We start from the raw sequence: 20,911 nt of genomic DNA on the forward strand, positions 1-20,911 counted from the left end.
TCATTTCGATTTTATCATCATCTTTACGCTTCTATCAGCATCATCAAAATAGTACGTTTTTATTTATTCACTTATCAATCGTCATTTTTAGTAAAATTAAGTAGCTTTCCGAAATTTCTTTGTACTTTTATCGTTGATTGTATATGTGACGATTAGAGCCATGGATACTTTATATTACGGGCCTCTGAACCGTAATTTGAATTCTATTATTGATTTATTTTGCTATAATTTGTTCAAATATTATAAGTTATTGGTTTTTTGTACATTTATTTGAAATTGTTGGTTTTCCTTTGTATAGATTATTCGCTGACGAAAGACTAGCGGTTTACAGCACTGAGGCTATGGGAGATTCATAATCGATAATTTAAATCGATACAAAAACGATGCAGATGATTAATAATCAATTGCTCGACTTCTTATGCAGATTTGGTAATGATTGAGTTATTATAACAAAGGGCAGACGTATGTACATGTTTATTTTCGTTTGTTATTGGATCAATACTAATCTTTGCTACACAATTGCTATACAGCAATGTACAAATAACTTATTAAGTGTATGAAAGCTTTGAATATTATATTCCAATTATGTAATTAAATATTTGTGCATACGTTTTGCTTCAATTATTACCGGATGAAGTGGAACTTTTCAATTATTAGAATACCAATTTTTATCTTTATTTTATATCGACAAGCAACGTAAAAACAAATTCTGATATTGAATATTTTATTACAGATTGTTTGTAACCTGCACTTGTGCCATGGGTTTCGATGGTTCCTGTTTGATGACGTCATTGATAATGACTTTCTGGACTATCACGATCAGCATCGATGACAGGTTCTTCGCATCTGTGGTGAGTCGCATGTATTTTTGTTCCTCCGGTCACTCAATCATGTCGTAGGGCGAAAGGTCCGAATCGGCACGGGTGATTGGTTGTATTACGTAGAATTTTTTGCGAGCACAGTGACCGCGGGTATTTATTATACTCGTGAGTAGTAACATTTCCTTTTTCTGTGTGTTATTTATTAGTTGAGGATAGGTCTTCTTGCACATCGCGTTTTTCTATTATATTATTTGTTTTTATATTAATAGTATTAATATAATGGTTCGCTATAATTACTTCTAAAATCAGAATATACTAAAAATGTATATTTGCAGAAGCCAAATAACCATACAAATATACGTATATAAATGAGATGTGAATATTTGAATAAATGAGATAAGTGTCGGAATGACAACTGAATATTTCGTGGAGAAGTCGGGTATCCTCCGACTTCGTTGCATTAAAAATGGAAATTATTTTTATTAATTATTTGGCTTTTATATTTGTATTTGAGTATTAATTTACAAAATAGAAAGATATCGAAGCTTAGTCCTTCCGTACAAAAATGTCTTGAATTTTATGCGCAAGAAGAAATTTCGCGACAGGCAGATCTCGGAATCGAAGCAACAAGTTTTCTGTACTGCTTTCATACTTTTCAAATTGTGCTTCGACGAAGGGATCGCCTGAGGTTGTTGGCATTAGTATCTTATCTTGATTCAATTATTAAATAAATTTCTTATTCCGTTTATTCTTTCTTTCAATATCAAAGTTTCAATAATTTGTTAGAGTTTAGAGTCGATTATTTGAGCGAATAATTATGTTGTATTGCTTTTTATGAACACATTCAATATTAGAATTCTGGTAGTTCATTAAATTAATAAAGTAGAGTATACAGTGTAATAATTTGAAATAAAATTTGAAATTGCAAAATGAAGAACGATTAGCCCGTTAAATACAAAATAGATGCATAAATATCATTTTTAGTTAGGATTTTCAGGTTTAACCCCTTCCGTATTCGTTGCCAGGACCTCACTCACGTGCCCAGGTGCTACTTGGGTGAGAGAAAGGCAACGGGTACGATGACCATTGACAAATTTATAACAATTTCTAAGCGACTGACGATGCGTTAGTGTATCGTGAACGACGTACTTTCCACATTGTGTGTGTGGTTAGGCTGTGGAATTGCGTCGTTTTAGCTATTATTCCGTTCATTATAAATTTAAAGATGATAATGATAATAACTGGTACCAAATTTCGTACCACCTATCGTTTCTTTGAATTACGAATATTTATACGAATTACAATTAGGACTTACTTTTAGTGTGTTGTTAGTAATGGTCGCTAACTTTCGTCAGTCGATTTCAGCAAAATGGTACGTACATTAGAGTGTGCAAGTTGTGTGTCAAACTCGGGTGTCGGAGGTGTCCCGGGACGTCCTCTCTAGTGTAGGTTCTTGCGCCCGAGTGTTATGTGTGAGAATCGTGGAGTGAGTGCGTTGGTGTGGTCTCTCTTTGGTCGGGTAGGCTCATTCCCGCGTGTCCAATCTATTTCAGGAAAGGTAATTTGAAAAATGGATGGTGAAGCCTGGCACGGGGCATAATGCCACGTCTCTGGCATAGTTGATCGATTTTTCGAATTTCGCGATCGTGGTCGCGAGTAGGTTTCGAAACGAGCGTTTATGTATTGCTCGAGCACGTACATGCGAACGGACAGCGATCGCTGTGATCGTTGTTCATCCATATGCATTTGGGCCAGCTTCCGCGATTTATATTTTTATTTCACCTTTATAAGTTATTTTTTGGTTTGCGATTTAGAAAGTCTCGAGTCTAGATGTAAGTTTCAGCGGGCATCGCGCCCGAAGGAAGAAGAGGCTATGAGCCGAAGAGGCCCGGCAAACTGCCACTCAAGAGGGCAACTACTAATGGCTGCCCATCCTCTGGGTCATCCAGATACAGAGCATGGGAAGTCATTCTTGTTACTATTTTGTCACTGTGCTCGTCTTTAGTATTTGTAGTAGTATTAGTTGTAATTTGTTTGTTGTCGACGTATATGTCGGCCCATCGTCATTTGGGCTAGTCGCGGTATTTGCATTAGCGTTGCGAATGATTAATTACGGTTTGAACTAGAGTTGCGAGTGCAGATTTCACGTTTTTAATTAGAGATTCGCGAGAAAGTACCGGCTTCGGTTTCGACTAGCGTTGCGATGAAAAAATTATCGCGTTTGCTTTAGTGTTACGAATTATAAAATGTCGCGATTGTTTTCAGTATTTTCGATCGTGAATTGCTAGAACTTATTAAAGCGTAAAATTAGAGTTTCTCGCGGTTTGTTTTACTTAAAGTTAAATTAAAGCGATGTTGATTTTGGATTAGTTTCTTAGTACCACCGTTTCTGATTATCGATTATAATTGAAGTAGCTTTTATTCAATCTAGTAATAGTAACTTACATTAAATCCGCTTTAAGAATTAGCGTTGCGATGTATTTCATCGGGATTGCTTTCATAATTTTTTCGATTAGCGTTGCGTTGAAGAATGATCGTGTTCTTGTATGTAGCGTTGCGTTGACGAATGATCGCGTTCTTGTATGTAGCGTTGCGTTGACGAATGATCGCGTTCTTGTATGTAGCGTTGCGTCTATAAAATGCCCAAAATCTTCCACTGGAATTGTGGAAGCCTATCCCCGTTCCTGGATCACCTGAAGCAGCTAAGACAGTTGCACAGAGGTGGTCGTGCATCAGCAGCTTCGAACGTGGCTGCACTTGGACATCTCGGTATTAGGGTTGCGTATGTTGAAATATGAGTGCACAGATTAGTGTTTATTAGCGTTGCGTGAATAATGAACACCTTGCTGTGGTGTGTGCTTTCGCGAATTTTGCATTTCTTTCTTTTTTTTTTTTGTCAAGACCAAATTAAATATAATTGAAAATGTAATAAAGCACTCATCGCGGTTTATTTTAAGAAGTTTCTATTTTATGATTACAGATTTAGTAAATTAGCGTTGCGAAATAGAAAAATGTTCCACTCATATACAAGAATAGCATTTGAAATTACAAAATACGTAATATGAGCTAATTGGCTGCAATCGCTATTATGTTTTTATGGGAATGTAATTACACACATAGCTAGGAATCGATCTAATTTCAGTAATAATTCCAAATTGTAGGTGATACAACAGAACCTTTGTATTTTTGAACGATCGTTATTACAGTAATTCGTCTGTAGCAGATGTAGCGATATGACGATAGAGTGCGCCAGTCATATGTTACTTTATCGCGATATAAAGATATGGCGTAGGAGCGAGGTGAAGAAATGATACGAGAATAGAAAGAGAACGCTGCATAGAACTTTCTTCTATTCTTGTCTAATAACGCATGCATGTTGATGTCGCTCGTTAATCGGTGTTACACTACATATTTACGAATGTGTATGCGTTACTAAGCAAGGACAGAAGGGATCTTTATGCAACGTTCTCTTTCTATTCCTAAATCGCTTTTCTAGCACGATATCTTTGTATCTTTATGATTTTGTGGTGACACAACCATAGAATCACAGAAAATACTTTTTCGAAACAAATTTTAAGTGGTATTTTAAATAAGGAGGGCGCCTCTTTACATGGTCTTTCAACTGTTTTATCGGCAGCAAAATTCTCATAATTCTCAATTTGCCGCCACTGATTTACAAAGATGATCGAAATGACAAGTTCGTAGATCCCATTAATTTACTTAACTCTTTAATCTGATTTTTGTATCTCCTCGCTACTGTTTCACAAAATATATTCCAAACTGCTTCGTTCTACATTCTACGTTATTCCGTTCCTTCGGATAACAAATTCTTCCATGCAATCATTTAATACTCCGACAGTCACACATTCCGGCCTAGATCTTATTGCCAACTGCTAGTACGTTTCACTCAGTCTATTATTGTATATTATCTACACTTATACATTGTATTGTACAAGTCTATTTATTTTGTACATCGGAAAAATAGCAAAAATCCAACGGTTGTTGGTGCATTTCAGGATTCATACTTAATTGAAAGGGAATGTCAATGGACATTTCATAATTTCATAATTTCTAAGAAATACTTACTAAACACTCAAGAATTATTTCTAATGATCGAATAACTTGTATGTGTTTCAATCTCAATTGAATCAAGTATGATCTAATAGTTACTTATCTGAAGTATGATTTAATAGTGACTTATCTAAAGTGTGATTCAGTAAGAGGATGAGGAAAACCAGAACGAAGAACAAATAATAGTGGGTGTAAATTAACTCACTGTTAAAGTTACCGCACTTATTCTCTCACAGATGTAAGTACAAGTTGTAAGCCTGACACTTATCATAGTCGTATAACGTAAACGTAATTTATCGTAAGTTTGTTAAGTGAACGTAACTTAATATGGACATGACGTGGTGGTAATTCATTACAGGCATGGCTGTTTAAAAAGAAGAGGGAGAAAAAGAAAGTCGGGTAGAGGCTTGTATCTAAAAGACTGGAAATAGCTGGTCTTCCGATCAAATAAAAGGAGTGGAGCCGGCGTCTAAAAACTACCGAAGGGTACACGCGATCGAAGAATTCAGCTGTCAGACTATAAATCGCCGAGCTTTCTTTGTATTCAGGAAATTTATTTCAACATTTTTCCCTTCGTACCGGCTAACTTGCTTTATATTCGTGGCGAATATCTTCCTCCGATCTTGTCCACGCGTATGCGTTTTCGTCACCAAGAGTACTTCACTTTCCTCCCCTTGTCACTCGGTACTCCTCTAATTGACATGCATCACGTTTTTTGGAATAATTCGCCAACCTATATACGAGCCAAATCCAACGCTAGAAACTGAGGATTTCGATGCATTTATGGGAAATTGAAAGACGCGAAGGTACACAGGGCGCAGCGAAATCAAACCACCGGTTTCTAAATTTGATTTCAAATTTCATTTAGAATTTATTAATTTAATTTCAATTTTATTTATTTTCATTTATCGGCTAATCGGGTAAAGGGAAAGTTAATCGTACGGGCAAAAAGGTGTAAATTGGAGACAAGTATAATATTCTACCTTTTAACGCTCGTGTTTTTTTCGTCCTAACGCGACAAAAGTGATCAGGTCTGTTTCTTCGTTAGATTTGTTTTCTTCGTTAGAATTATGATATCTATTACTGCTGATTAATGTCCTACGTTTCGAACATCGTAAAGTGAAAATCGGGGTGTAGGGTGCGAAGGAACAATAGTCGTGCTGATGGACACGGAAAATAGGATTCTTTATTAGCGTAAACAATTAATAGCCGGTAATATGTTCTGTACGATATAATATAAAGCACGGGGCAGCACATAGCCCGACGCTATAGTTTTCCCAATAACATCTTGTTTCTTTATGTCTGCGTTCTTCTGTACCGTCTCTTTTGTATCGCCACAGACAACGCAGAGTCGGCTGGGAGCCTCTTTCTTTTCGGTTGGTGGAATATAATTAGGACAATGTCCTTTGACTAATCTTTGTGGTTTTACTTGTAGCAGAGGTCGGCGTTTTCCCTTTTCACAATGTAACAGTAGTTTCGAATAATTTCCTCGCTTAGGATTTTACAGAAATCTAAATGATTCTTTATCCTCCTCTTTTTTCTTTTCTTTTTGATATAATATGCAGAATTCCTGGCGCATATATTTTGTCGAAAAAATAGAAAAATTTATTTTTGTATTACTCTTCGTCGATGGTTTTAATTGTTGATGGTGAAATTTGCATGTTCGATATCAGCTACGTCGCTCATTTCACCCATTTCACAAGTGTCACTGATTTTCACGAACATGTCGATGCTAAGAAGACTTTCGGATGTACTTGCCTCTCTTATTTCGCACAAGCTGCGAGAATTTTGGCCATAATTCGTAGCGCGGAAATTCTTCAAATTTATCATTGTTTATGTATCCACATATACAATGAGAAGTATGGAGAGCGGAAAATATAGAACGCAGTTCTACTATTATATTTCACGATAACATGTACGTTGCTTATTTTAACGCGCAGACTAAACAAATAATTGCTAATGGCATATCTATTGCTGCTTGAGTTCCACTCGGACTTGCACGCTTTGAACGATCCGCCGCGTCTAAGGCAGATTTGGCTACGAGCTTTAAGGCGCTTTAAAACACGTTCGTCGCCCAGTGTGATTCGGTTAAGTTTTCTGCGGGGCCGAAATTCGACCGCCGGTACGCAGAACGTAAATAGAGCGACAAGCGGAAATTCATTGTTTATCGCCTTCGATTCATTGTAATGAAAAGATTATTTAGTTCTGAAATGGAGAAAGCGATAAGCTTTCCAGCTAAAGTATTCCGAGGAATCTCATGGCAGATATCTCAGATCTTTCATTTAGTCGAGAAGCATACTTGTGATTTTTTCATCCTCAAAATGTTCAGTAAACAGCGTGAAAATATATTTGAAAGTGGGGAGAGTAGCGACGACGAAGTCTACAACTATTGTTCGAGGTGCCCAAGATGAGCCTAAATGTGTTTGGAGTGTTTTAACAAATACCATGCGATATAGAATAATGTAATATATTATCCAGAATATAAATTAATAAAAAGTATGGTATAACGTGTTTTTAATATTTTTATATTGTATATCCTATATTTAATTAACTCGAACAAGAAGAGCGTCACCCATACTTTGGTGACGGGCCCCCCACGGAAGTACACCCGTCACATAGATATGGGTGACGTGGCGACGAACGTCTTAAAACACTATGTAAGATCAGGTGTTCGATTTTATTAGAATCTTTGCTAGAAGATCGGCGAAGAAATGAAATTGGCTTGTAACATTAGTGTTGAGCTTTTATATCTCGGAATAGAGAGAGCAAACGCGTGTATGAATGTATTAGGTTGACCAACCCAATATTATAGAAATTCTTTATTCAGAAATGTTAGAAATTAGAATTTCCATTAGTCTCTATCCTATGTGACAATTTATTGATAGATGGATTTATTACAGTGGATTAAAGAGAAAACGATGATTATTTAACTCGAACTAAATGCAATAGTGTGATATGACAACTCTCGATTAACGACTGTTCATCCTTGACTCTCCGATGGCCAACTGACGATCAACGACTGCGCTGCCAAAATATATCGATGGCCGTTAGGCTTATTCAAGTTTTCCGATTCTTTCGGCTTGTCAGCATTCGCGCTTTATCGTTCACATTGTCTGTATGTCGGCGATCTTCCCGCGGTATTACTATCGAGATATGCATAATTTTATGTGTTAGACTAGGTTAGATGCATAGTAGAATACTTGTGTGTGAATATCAGTGTGTGGAAGTATGTGTGTCGAAGCGTCTCGAAAACAAACGAATGTAAACTGTTCAGTCGGTTAACAGTCGGGTATGGAAGAAAGTGCTGAGACGCGTGCAAGTGAGTATCGATGGATATCTTAGAAATCGCTCATCAAATAAGTATATAATTATTCTAATATTAATTCCAAGTGTAAATTTAGCGTTCCTATACCATTATTTCGGCTATTAAGATCCAAAATTCTCAACAATTACATTGTGTTGGCAACTAAGTGGTTGCGGGTTTTGTCATTAGGTAGTATTGACAAAACTCGCAACCACTTAGTTGCCAACCCAATAATAGAGACAAAAGAAGATGTAGAGTTTTCCCAGAAGTGAGATCGTAAGCAACAGACAGCAATGTTGAAATTAGCATACGTATTGATCGTTGATCAAAATATGACTTACATCTATGTGTTTGCCCGTCTACCAGAGGTTTATTTATTATTTAGTCATTGGAAATGTGTGCGAATCTTCGGTTTTTTTTATTGCATTCGTAACTCGTATATCGTGACACAGATTCTTATTAACAGACTGGCTAAAAAAGATGTTTCTTCATTGACACGAGCTTTCTCGTAGATTCTCTATTAATTAGGTACATTTACCAGATTGTCTTAACACTGAGCCTATCAGAGACCGGGTCAAATGATCGGTTTCGAAATTTATTTTAAAATTCTATATTCATCGATATTTGTTTTTCCAACTTTATGTAAATTCTTGTATCACCCGATTAATCAATTTCTCAATTTTTGTTAATATAAGAAAGTTTTGAGAAGCGTGTGCCTATAACGTGCCGAAAAAAGTAACCGACGACGAGTATAATCGTCAGACACAGGGTATCTACAGTTCCTTTAACATAAAAATCACTGTTTCTATCTTCTAATTTCATTACTGCAATTAACCGCAATTACTACATTGCAATTTAAACATCAAATTCTAGCTATCTTTTACGCATGATGTGTATTCTCGTCGAAAACAGCTAACTGGTCAAAGGTACAATACAAACAAAATTCTATCGAGCGACCTGTGACACGCTTGTTTCTTGAAACGATGCAAAATATATTCCAAAAACGTGGTCTAATTTCGATCGCAGGTAAAACAGTATCTATATATCACATAACGATCTTGGAGGGTAAATACACGGGCAGTTCGATCCTCGCGAATAATCTGTTGCTCGCGGTTCGACACGAATTAGCGCGACTGTTCTTTCACTCTTTTTCTTTTTTCCTTTGCTATGATTAACAGACAGGCTGTTATAATTACACCGTCTATGCTGGTCCAGGATGCATCTCGTTGGTGAAAACGCGGGCGGATACGCGCGAGGCGAGGTTGACCCGTTTAAAAAAGATCACCCTCGCATCTGTTGCTGAGCGCAACAGATCCTCCAGTTGGACGAAGAGGTCGTGTCAAGCGAGACAAGGAGGGAATACGCGTCGGCGAAAGCACGCGGTTCTCCTCTCCTTTTTTTTTCTCCTTTTTTTTTATATCTTCTTTTTCCTACCGGTATGACTCGTCGCTGCTGATGGCCGTTCGATTCGCTGTCTCGTGAATTTTCAAGCGGACAGCCTCGACTGGCTTGCGGGATTAGAGAAAAAACTGAACGGATCGGTGAACCGTAAAACGACGAAATACTTTAAAATCGATTATTTTTGCGTTAAAAATATCCTCTTGAAAAAGGAAGAAGGAGACGAGTGATTTTATTAGTTTTTGGTCCGCAAATGGCACGGATCTCTCTCGTAGGATGTTTCCAAAGGTTTGATACGTTGTTCTCTTGTTCGTGATCCTGGTGCAGGTTTACGTAAGAATATTCTACGATAGTTTTCTAAAGGAACCTGCATCGTTTATTCCACAAGAAACGTAACAAATGGAGCGATATCCTGCTATGGTAGCAATAACTTGCCAATTAATTAACTGCGCTGCACGACACCAGCAACTTTCTCCGCCATCGCTTAACAATTGTTCAAGACCAAAGAGCAACGACGATCTGACTTCTCGCGTCACTTTCTCCGATCGTTGCCAAAATTAATTATCTGACATAACCGAGTCATCGACGATTAACATAACGGACGTAGTTCTGCAGGTATCGGCGCGCTTATGATCTGCAATTTGATCCTGGACTCATTAACAGTACAACTATCGACAGTTAAAACGAAGCTAAGTTTCTAGCAAAACTGATCGACTGGTCTTTAAAAAATACGTAATAATAGAATATTTGCATATTTATTGACTTGTTACTTTTCTACAAAAGGAATTCCACGTTAAACGGTATATTTTTGATATTATTAATCCATCCAAGATTATGATCTCTAAACGAAGGTTAGTACGTTTATAAAATTGTAAAACCAGTCATCTCGACCGCTGTGATAATTCCAGCGTTAGCGTCATGATCGATCCACAGTTTTCCTGATAATCGACGCCGCCGTATCGAACGATACCCGGTGAAAATTTAAAAAACGCGTGACAAGATGTACACACCGAGGGAACTGGTTAATTCGGGTTCGGTAAACAGATCGTAGGACCATTTTACACTTTGACGACTACCGGTCATTGCGGCTGCTATTGTTACAAGCAGCCACGATGCAAAATTATTTTGATTTTGAATAAATAAAAAGATCATTACATCGTCGCGGAAAAAAATGTAACACGAGAAGATTTCAAATGAAATCGTAAAGCCAGTGATCTCGATCGATAGTTCTACTGTTAAAAAATCGCGTACGTCCACTTTTGGATCCTAGTCGCCTCGTGCGTAAGTACGGAACGATCGTGTCCGTGGCAGGAACAACTTACTCCTCTCCGTGTAGAGAAAGAATCCGCTGTGAGAAAAAGATGCACCGCTACCTTCGGCGAGCGACAAAGACGTTAGACCCTCGCAAAATATCGCGGAGTGGGGGTAGCCAGAGAAAGACGGCGTGGAGTGGGGAGCACGACGGAGAAAGACGCGCCGGAGACAACAGCAGAGGAGGGGAAGCTGTGGTCCAATGGTGGGGGAATATCGCGCTAGTGGAAGGCAGACGACTAGCAAAGGACAGAGCTACGGCGCGAATTGGTGGTTGCGAGCGAGGAGGAAGAGGTGGATGGCCAAAGAGGAGAGGGAAGCCCCGTGGACGGAGAGAGCAGAGAAAGAGGAAGTCAGCGGGTGAGAGACAGAACGGCGGAGCGCAAGGGAACGCAGCTGAATCTGTCGGTGAGTCGGCGGGGTGAGGGAAAAGCACCGGGCTTTTGAAAAAGTTTTATCTTGCCGGCGCGCTCGGCCTTTCAGACGCTACCGAACACCGGTACGCTGTTGTACGGTCTTGCGTGTCCCGCGTTGTCGCTTCAGACCAGTTTGTACGTCCAAGTTTGCCCGTAGTAGCCGGTCCTCGCAGTGTGGTCCTCACAGTCGGCTCCGTGAAGGTCCAGATCGAAGTGTCCTTGGAAGAAGGGGACCGGTCGCGCGATTTCTTCCTCGTCATGCGTTGACGAGAGGTTCCCTCGACGAACCCAGTGTAGATAGAGAAGAACATCGGTGGACACGCTGCTCAACCACGGGGCTAACAGGTCCACATCCCATCATGAGGGATTCTAGCTCGCTGAGGAGCTGCCTCTTGCTGCTGCTCGTCGCCAACGCCGCCCTCGTGCACGCATCCGAGGCAAGTACAGTTGATCTTTAATTTCCTTTACGATTAATCGTATCGAGCACTACTAAGCGATACGATGACTGGGACCAGTGACTTTTCAGACCGAATCGAACGTCTGTGGATTTAGAATGAAGTTTGAGCGAATGGCAGAACTAGCTAGCTAGGTCGAGTTCTAGAGAATCCCTCAAAGGATTTATAAGTCGTTCATCCTAATTTTCCGAGTATATCGTAGATACACCGCAAGTTCCTTTCAAGATCCTAAAGAATCATAGAAATTTCCAGTTTGAACTAACCGATCGATCTGGTCGCAAGTTGTAAGTTGTAGAAGATATGTTAAGAAGTTTATAAGCCACTTGTTCTAATTTCTCAGAATATTATAGATACCTCGAGTTTCTTTCAAGATGCTCAATAACTATGAGATATCTAGGCCGAGAACTTCACAGAGTGATAGAGGAATTTCTGTGAAACCTGCGGAAACAACGTGAAAAATATCCTCCCTGGTACTGACCATCCACTAGCCCAACATTCAGGAACATGAAAGAACGAGGAATCGCTGGCCAATTGGCACCAGGCGATTGAATTTTTTGGCAAGTCTCGTAACCGCCTCCTAAAGTTCACTCACCGTGATTATTCGAGGCATGTACCGGTGTTACGTGGAAACGATAAGCATCTTCGCATATTTATCGTTGAGAACCGGCCTTATCTATCGCCTTGATAGCCTGTACGTTGCTGAACAATACCTGATATACGATCTTCTGTTTGATATTCGATTGGCAATCCTGACTTAATAGGACTTTGATAATTATTTGGAATTGTTATATCATCCATTCTTTTGCAAGAAAATTGTTCGTTTTTTTTTTTATATCGGAGGATTCATAGGTACGTTTGACAGACTCACTTTGGTTGTTGGCCAAAATAGAATTTACACGTTGGCCAGGGGTAACATCGGTTTCGACAGTGCTCGGCTTCGTTGCCGAATTTCCAAGTTTCGCTCCTTTGGACGCTCTTGTACGCTTTGTTTACATGGTCAGCCTTGGACATTGGCTGTAAGTGGTACTCTCGAGTCATCGAGTGAGATTTGCGATGAACAATGTATGCTGGTCGTGCGTTATGAGACCTGGAATAAATTACATAAAAAATTTATTAATATTCGATAAAGCTTACATAGTGGAATGATTAAGGTCGTTATGTCGTAATCGCGTTTCTAAGATTAATATGAAACGCGCATCATATGCCAGTGGCGCCGCATTTTTTATCTTTGATTTGTTTCAATAAATTTGATCGGCAGCGTAATTATTGGAAAATGCGGAGCTCGCGGATTGTCGTAAATCAGAGTCAGAATACGCGAGTATCTTGCGTAATCTCGTTTCAGCATAATTGTGCAATGTGGTCAAATAGTGTTAGTGATTTGGTACAGCGAAGCAATAAGGTTATGTAGATTATGTACATATCTGATAGTCAAACAGCTTAGTTGAATGATAGGGTAACAGAACATCGTTGACTACACATTGAGCGTTTTTTTTTTGCTTTACGGTGTAGTTACACAGCGTGTACGTTACAAATAGACTGTGGATGTTTACCAGGGTATTTAAAAGTATAAAATTATGCAGAAGGTGTACGACGTAGAAAAGTGTACGAAATATTCAATGCAAAACAGCCGTTATAACATTTAACAGAAAACAGATCCCTGGATTCTATTGAATTATTAATTGAATGTCTGCAAAAACCTGAATATGCTTACGTCGCCGTATTCTAATTGCAAGAATACGATGCGGCAATGGTCTCAATGTAAAAAGTCGTAACTTATTGTACAGAGTAGTCACGCAGAATATAGAAATTGTACGGACAAAGTATACGTTTAACATTAAGCTTGCCAGGTCCGGTTAAACGACCGGTTTCAAAATTTAATTTCAAATTGTACGTTCGTCGCTATTCCTTTTGTTCCTCTAACTTTATGTAAATTCTTATATCAACAAAAATTGAGAGATTGATACAGTTAGACGAACAAAAGAAATAACGATGAATATACAATTTTCAATAAAATTTTGAAACCGGTCGTTTAACCTGGTTAAATATAATTCTTGCGCTAACGTGTCTACATAGTCGCATAGTACGGAGATGCAAGGTTGCTAAACGAAGTGTATGACACACAGAGATGTATGAAATATTCGATACAGAGTAGTGGTTGTAATATTTAACAGGAAAGAAATCTTTTGATTCTATTGAATTACTACAGTTACATGTGTGTAAAAACTCGAATATGCTTGTGTCACCGTATTCTAATTGCAAGAATACGATTCAGTAACGATTAGAATGTAAAAAGAATGTAAAAAGTAACTTGTTATTAGATAATATAGTCACGCAGAATACTACAAATTCTATAGCCGAAGTATATATTTAAATATAATTCTTGCACTAATGCACTTACATAGTTGCGCATAGTACGGACACGCGAGGTAGTTAAACGAAAAACAGACGTGGAAAGAGAAACGATGGCGACGTGATCAACAAGTACATCGATCCGTGTCTCTGCTTTGGCTTCTCCTCGATTATTATTCGTAAAGGCTCGCGCGATACGAATAATTCGCGGGACTCGATCGTATTCCGATCACATCGAGAAGTTTGGAGGCGCGGACAGAGCTCGCGTCAGCTTTGCAAACTGCCAATCCGTCGAAATGTCATCCGCTGTCGATGGATTTTTGCATTGCTACGCTTTTCCTCCTAGTTGAACGCTTAATACGTTTCTTCAGAAAAAGTGGAAAGCCGATGTAGAAAAAATTCGCTTTTGAATCATTATGGTCAATAGTTTTGCAGGCATTGTCGTTAGTAAAGTTTTATGCTATTCGTTAAGTATTAATGATAATAATATAATATAAATTTGTATATCAAGAATTACAAATTGCAAATTATTCTTTGGTCTAACGGATTGGTTTTCTTGCTGTACGTTTTCTTCACTTGGTCGATCTGGATTTATAAATTACGTCTAGCAGTGCTGTAATAATAATCTAATGTAACGTACAGCAACATAGTACGATGTAATGGAATATCATGTAAGATATTTTATGGTGTTGTAATTACAGTATAACAATATTTATTTGCACTTGTGGCATCGTTTGGTACATAATTCTTGGTTTCACTATTGTGACACTCGTAATCGAATATCAAATTGTGTTTATTATATATTTATCATATAGATAGAACATCAAATTGAATTGTTACATTTCTATGTTGTTGCAATTGTAGCACAAAGTTGAAACGACGAATCGATAATAATTTTTGTATATTTTGTCGGAACTCGAGGTACATTTTAACGTCGAAAGAGATACAATTGAATAGAGAAGGACTTGAGAGAGGGCAGCAAGGTCGAAATAAAGTTTATGTTACTTTGTTTTGGCAGACAGAGTTTTATCATTTTCTCTCCTACTTCGCCAAATTTGATTCTTACGAAAATCATTGATTAGTACAGCGGCATTTATTTTTCATTTTCTTAGTTGATAGCGAACGTGTGTTTGGTTTGTGTAATTCGATCGATGTAAGAGGAGATGTTTCCAGTTATCTGCAATCGTAACCAGAGTGTCGACGTTAAGGTTTTTTTTTGAGAATAACAAGATTTACGTTATGTTATAGCGTTTGGCCTCTTTAGTGCTAAATCCAATTTTTAAGGATGTTTGCAAAATACTTGATAATCTGATAAATGCAGGCCGAGAGATGGTAAGAACCTTGAAACCTTGTCGATAATCGTGATATCTGGTTGATCTACTTTTCAGACTCCCTAAGCTATTCTTGTTCGCCGCTATTCTAAAATAAAACGCACTGAAATCTAAACTACCATTCTATGCCACGTGGAAGTAAAAAATATCTAGCAACATCGGATCGCCTATATACACGTTACTCCGTTCCACTATCGTTTCGGTCATTTTCTCCTCGATTGATTCGATTTACTCTTGCCGTCGTAATTTCATTATGTTCCGCTCACTATCTTTACGAAAGCTTTTGCGCTATATTATACGCGTTACGCGGAACATTTTGAAATTCCATCAACTCTGTAACGCCATCTGGCTATTACGATTACGATGGTAAAATTTGAAACACGAATTTCAACGCGAGCATACGTACACATAGCGAGGTATTTAACGCAAACGTTTTCTTCGTTTCTAAAAAGAAATTCTCTTTATCTTGTGGCTACGACAAGAATAAGAACGTTGATATTCAAAAGTTGGAACTAAAGCTCGCAGACAAATCACGTTAGTTTGTTAATTCTTTATTTCGTAAAAGAAGAAAATTCCTTAATAAGACTGTTAATATGAGAAGGTTAGAAGCTTCCAACGCTTCTTTTCTCGCTAAAAGTCAACGAAACGTGCGTTCAAAGACACGTACACTTTCACAGTGCAGGTTTTTGACGAAAACCTTAACATTAAGAAATACAGATCGATTTATTCAGCTGTTGAGAAAGTTGGACAAATCTGAGATATGGAAACAGTCAGGTCAAAATGATCATCGCGAATGTAGCCAAGGCTCGTCTTTGGTCGGCTAATACGAACAGTGATCGTCCTATTGAATTATCGTGCGATAACTGAACGCATGATTACGTTATCTATTTACGGTATCCAGCATCGCGTCCACTAACGCGTTTGCCGCAAACCGGCCAGTTTGACTGGAAACAGCGAACAGTGTGGCGAATCTGTCGCCAAAGTACGCATACTTGGTACGTTCAGAAGAATAGTTTTTGGCTTGGTCGCAGAGAAATTTCCGTAAATCTTCGAACCGTGCAAATGCATTTATAGAGCGGTATTTATAGGCGGAATCGGAGCAACGATCTTTAAGGCATGAACCTAGCACAATGAGATCTCTTTCGTTAAATGTTCTATATTTTTCAATGTCTCGTGTTTCAGAGTTTTTAAAGAGGATTCTGCATCTTAGTTATATATGGGCTGGCAACTAAGTGATTGCGGATTTTGTCAATACCTCTTAATGACAAAATCCGCAATTAATTAGTTGCCAATACAATATAAATCTTTGTTAGGAGAATGATCGGTTTAGCCTGTTGAAGGATGCTGGAGTCTGCTTAGAATGTCAATAAATGATAGGCTGGTACCGCATAGTTGTACCAAGCGCGATCATCGAGTGTGGAAATTTTGATAAGACAGTTCCTCTTTTCATTTGCTCTTTATCACCTGACGTCTATTAGTCATTGCTGTTTCAGTTATCTGTGTCAGTTGATTTCTTTCATAAGAAGAAGGCCGAATTCAGAAGAAGTATTCGTCGCAATAGAAGCCGATAATGTTTAGACAAACATACGGTTTATTATTAGAATTATCAGGATTGTAGCGTGAAACGTTGAAAGGAATCAGAGTGAAAGTTGTAAAAAGTAATACGACGCAAGATTGAGAAGATAGAAAGGATGGCTGAAATTTTCAGATACATAAGAGTGTAAATTTTATATTCAAAAAGACACGTGCGAAGATATATAAGAAATGTAAAATTTATAAAAATGCATAGCAAAGATACAATAGGAAAGAGAAAACAACGTAATAAATATTTATTGTTACATTCCATAAAAATGGGGGTATTTTTCTAACAAATTCCATGATTTTGCTCGTTTTCCTTGAAATAGTATCTCACCATACGAAATGAAGTTCAATGTCAGATATTATATTTTCTAAATATGATACACGAAATTGAAATGACAATATTTATAAATTATTACTAATTATTATTTTTATATCATTTCTCCTACTCTTCTTCACTCTCTCGTCGTTCTAAAGAATTAACCAAGTGCCATAGGAAATATTCTATTCTCAAGAAGAGGAGAAGAGATTTCATCAGTTAGGAAACAAATGTTTATTAAAGGATTCACTGGTGAATTTTTAATCGAAGTTGCCTTGGGAAAAGGCATTCGATCAATTACCACGCTGAAGAATGGAAACTGATCTTTGTTTGAAATAAATCTCTATCATCTAGTTTCCTTCGTTTCAGCAACAAACAGATCTTTTCGTAGTTACGGATATGTTAATCTTCATGAGAGATTTGTTGCGTAAAACAAACGTGAAACTATCCAGATGAATAATTAATTCTCAAATTGAATTTGTATGTTGAACGATCCTTTTCCACTTGGAGATACCGTTTTTCTCTTATTGGGATAGTTGTAACGTGAGACGAAGTCGACTGTGAAGTAAACGGATATTGAATTAAAATGGTCTATTCCGGGGACACCGGTATGGTTACGGTTCATCGGTGATTCGATTGTCTCGAGAACAGACTTCCTCTCTTCAACTTGTGTAGGCCAATCTAAAACTCGAGAATCGCACGCTTCTTCCTATTTTGATTAATGATCATTTATCCACATACTTTGATACGTAGTGACCACTACTATCGATGATAGTGTTGCATCAATAAATTAACCTTTGACTCGTACGACCAGTGCAGAACTTACATGCATTAATTGTATATATTCAAAGGTAGACAAAAATGATCTTATCGTTTCATACGATTCAGAAACTCTTAGGACTTAGCGGCGAATCTGCGCCGATTTCGATACGCGAAAATACATGGAGAATGCATATAATATACAAAAATGTATAATGTACAGTGGTGTGGAAAATATACATTGGAACATGTAATATGCAGGTTTCTGGCCGGATAGAGTTTTCACTTTGTATTCCAGAAATATTATTACAAATAGCGTTATTATGTTAAAAAAAATTGTAACTGATATTGTATTTTTTTTCTTTTTTCACTCGTCTATCCTTACACCTAATAATTAATTAAAATTCTTCCAGGACTTTTGGGATACAAAGCGGGGAATTTGTCTGTCTGGAAACTCTTGCACGTCAGTGTACGCTGGAATATTTATCATAATTTTCAATAAGTAAAACGAATCTATATACGGCGTCTGTTTCTTCTATCTTGTCCATAAAGATTTCAATCCGAGAACTAACGGAAAAGGGAAGCGATCGGTCGAGTTTCTGGAAAATTCGATTGTTTTCCAAACTATTAAAAACCGCACCGAGTTGTCGAATCTAACGGGTAAAATTCGCCAGTGGACTAATTTTAATCGTCGATCGATGCCAATCTTCTTTGAAACGCGACATTGGAAACCATTTAAAGTCTTATAAATAAGAATGTCCTTATCGATCAGTTTAGTTTCCCTCGGATATTCATTAGAAAGAATCAAAGATTCAGCTAGAAAATCGGTTGTACGGTTGTTCTTCTGCAGGCTGAATCCACGACCCATTGGATGGAAGATTTGATAAAAGACCGAGCATCTCAATTAAGGCGATTCTTCTTATTCCGTACGGAAAGAAACCGCACAAATCATGGGAACCAAAAGTAAAATCGGCCGGCATTTGTACGGAGCTTGGCTAACTTTTCAAATTACGCGTCCCATCGGGTCCGTGGAAGCCTGAAAAATCTCGAAGAAATGCTTCTTTCGTTCCTCGTGCCGCAGAGAAGAGTCGTATCGAGCGAGGCCGCGTGCATTACCATATTTTTCATAAGGTACAAATCTTTGGAGCTTTTTCCCCGGCCTGGAAATGGCCAGCTGGACGTGTCCAGCCAGCAGAGAAAGAGATACAACCGGTGACAAGCGACGTGAAAAGGATTTCCAGCTTTTTTCCCATCGAATCCACGATGGAAGCAATCTGCGCTATAGTCTGTTAGCTGTTAGCAACGTTTTTCGATGACGTCGACGGTTTTTTACGACGGTGATTAGATTCAAAAGTAAAATACCTTGATACAGTTTACTCAGGGGATTTTACATGTTTCTTTTTTTATCGTATTATCGCAAATAGTATTTTATTCGAGGGTATCGGGCTGCACAGAGTTTGTTTCACTTTCGGCTGGACGAATAAAATTCACATTTCGATTTGCAACGAGGGAATTCGTCGGAATTTTTATCACCTCGCTAGTTCTAATCTAACGTCACGTTAGCACATATAGCTCATTGTTAGCACAATGAAGTCACGGTTGAATTTTTCTGACGGATGGATTAATAACTTTGGATGCTCGAGACTATTTTAAGTAGCGTGTAAAATATTAGCTTGATAAGAGATAAGTGAAAAAAAGTGGTGATAAGAACGGAAAAAGCTTATTATCTAATTGTTAATTTCCTCGAATCGGTATTGTGCATGATGCGAATCGGCGCTCGGGTTTTTATCAGAATAGTTGGTTAAGTCTACCGAAGAACAGCCTAATAATGGATTTGACCTTGTGCAAATTGCTATGAAGCTGTAAAAAAAAAAAAAAAAAAAAAAGGAAAGATAGTCTGAAGGAAACCACCATTGCTTAATGGTGTATGATAAATTGTTAGTTATCGTGCAAACTCTATTTCCTTCAGTTTTTTGCAGCTGTCGCGGACTTAAATATAGCAATCATATAGCTCGACAATTTGAAATTATAAAATCCAGCATGAAAGAATTCCTGGAATACATAGGCCTCTCATACATTCCAATACAATGAACGTTTATTCCTGGATAAGATGGATTAACTCGCAGCGCTGCGCTCTTCTTCTATTTTCTAATTTCCAAAATCTAGGACACTGGCAAGACTTGTTACCAATTTCAGAAGATTCCTCGTGCTCCGGGAAGTCTAAAATTGGACAATGTATAACGTTTCGATTCTTCTTAAACACGTCGTAAGTTACGAAGTCCGGTTCGAAGCATCCGGAAAGCTTCGATCGATCGCGAAGTCTGCGATCTTGACAGGATCTTTATTTAAGTTTGGAAATCTCAACTCCAATACTTGGAGTCTAATATTAGGACATCCACGAGGATTCGATTCTTCTTTAAAAAAAAAAAAGAAAAAAGGCTTTAAACTGTATAAAGTGCAAAGACGTAGCTAGAAGACTTGAGAAGAGACGCAAAAGGTTGGCGACACTCGAGCAAATCCAAGATTTAAAGAATTTAGTGTCCGGGACGCTTGTTGGCCAGGGTACAAGGTCTTGCCGGCGATTTAGTTATTTACAGTGTCACAGAAATCGCATTAAAGCCGGTAGAGTGGTGGGAGGGAGCAGGATTTTTAGGTACGACGACTGGGGGATCGATTTCTCATTGCCAGCCTCGTTTCGAGTTCTCGAAGGAGCGTGCAAGTACCGCTTGTCCCTGAGCACCGGCGCTCTCAAGTGCCTCGCGACGAGTGCAAGCTCGAATGCCTTATCGCCAGAAGGGA

General features: G+C 38.2%; 1 protein-coding gene across 29 annotated transcripts in view; it reads left to right on the forward strand.

Annotated features, from left to right (window-relative positions):
• The first annotated feature begins 743 nt into the window (after positions 1-743).
• Positions 744-20,911, forward strand: part of trol (terribly reduced optic lobes) — a 199,836-nt gene continuing 179,668 nt past the window's right edge. For 28 of the 29 annotated variants that reach the window (XM_069130022.1, XM_069130029.1, XM_069130033.1 and 25 more), the window contains exon 1: positions 744-851. In XM_069130022.1, the coding sequence (XP_068986123.1) occupies positions 759-851 (93 nt within the window). In that variant the 5' untranslated portion in view covers positions 744-758. Of the gene's footprint in view, positions 852-11,228; positions 11,759-20,911 lie in introns of those variants that run through there. The other variant, XM_069130023.1, reaches the window with a different exon arrangement.

The sequence above is a fragment of the Bombus flavifrons genome, chromosome 16 (assembly GCF_040668555.2).
Source record: "Bombus flavifrons isolate JBK064 chromosome 16, iyBomFlav1_principal, whole genome shotgun sequence".
In the NCBI taxonomy this organism is placed as follows: domain Eukaryota; kingdom Metazoa; phylum Arthropoda; class Insecta; order Hymenoptera; family Apidae; genus Bombus; species Bombus flavifrons.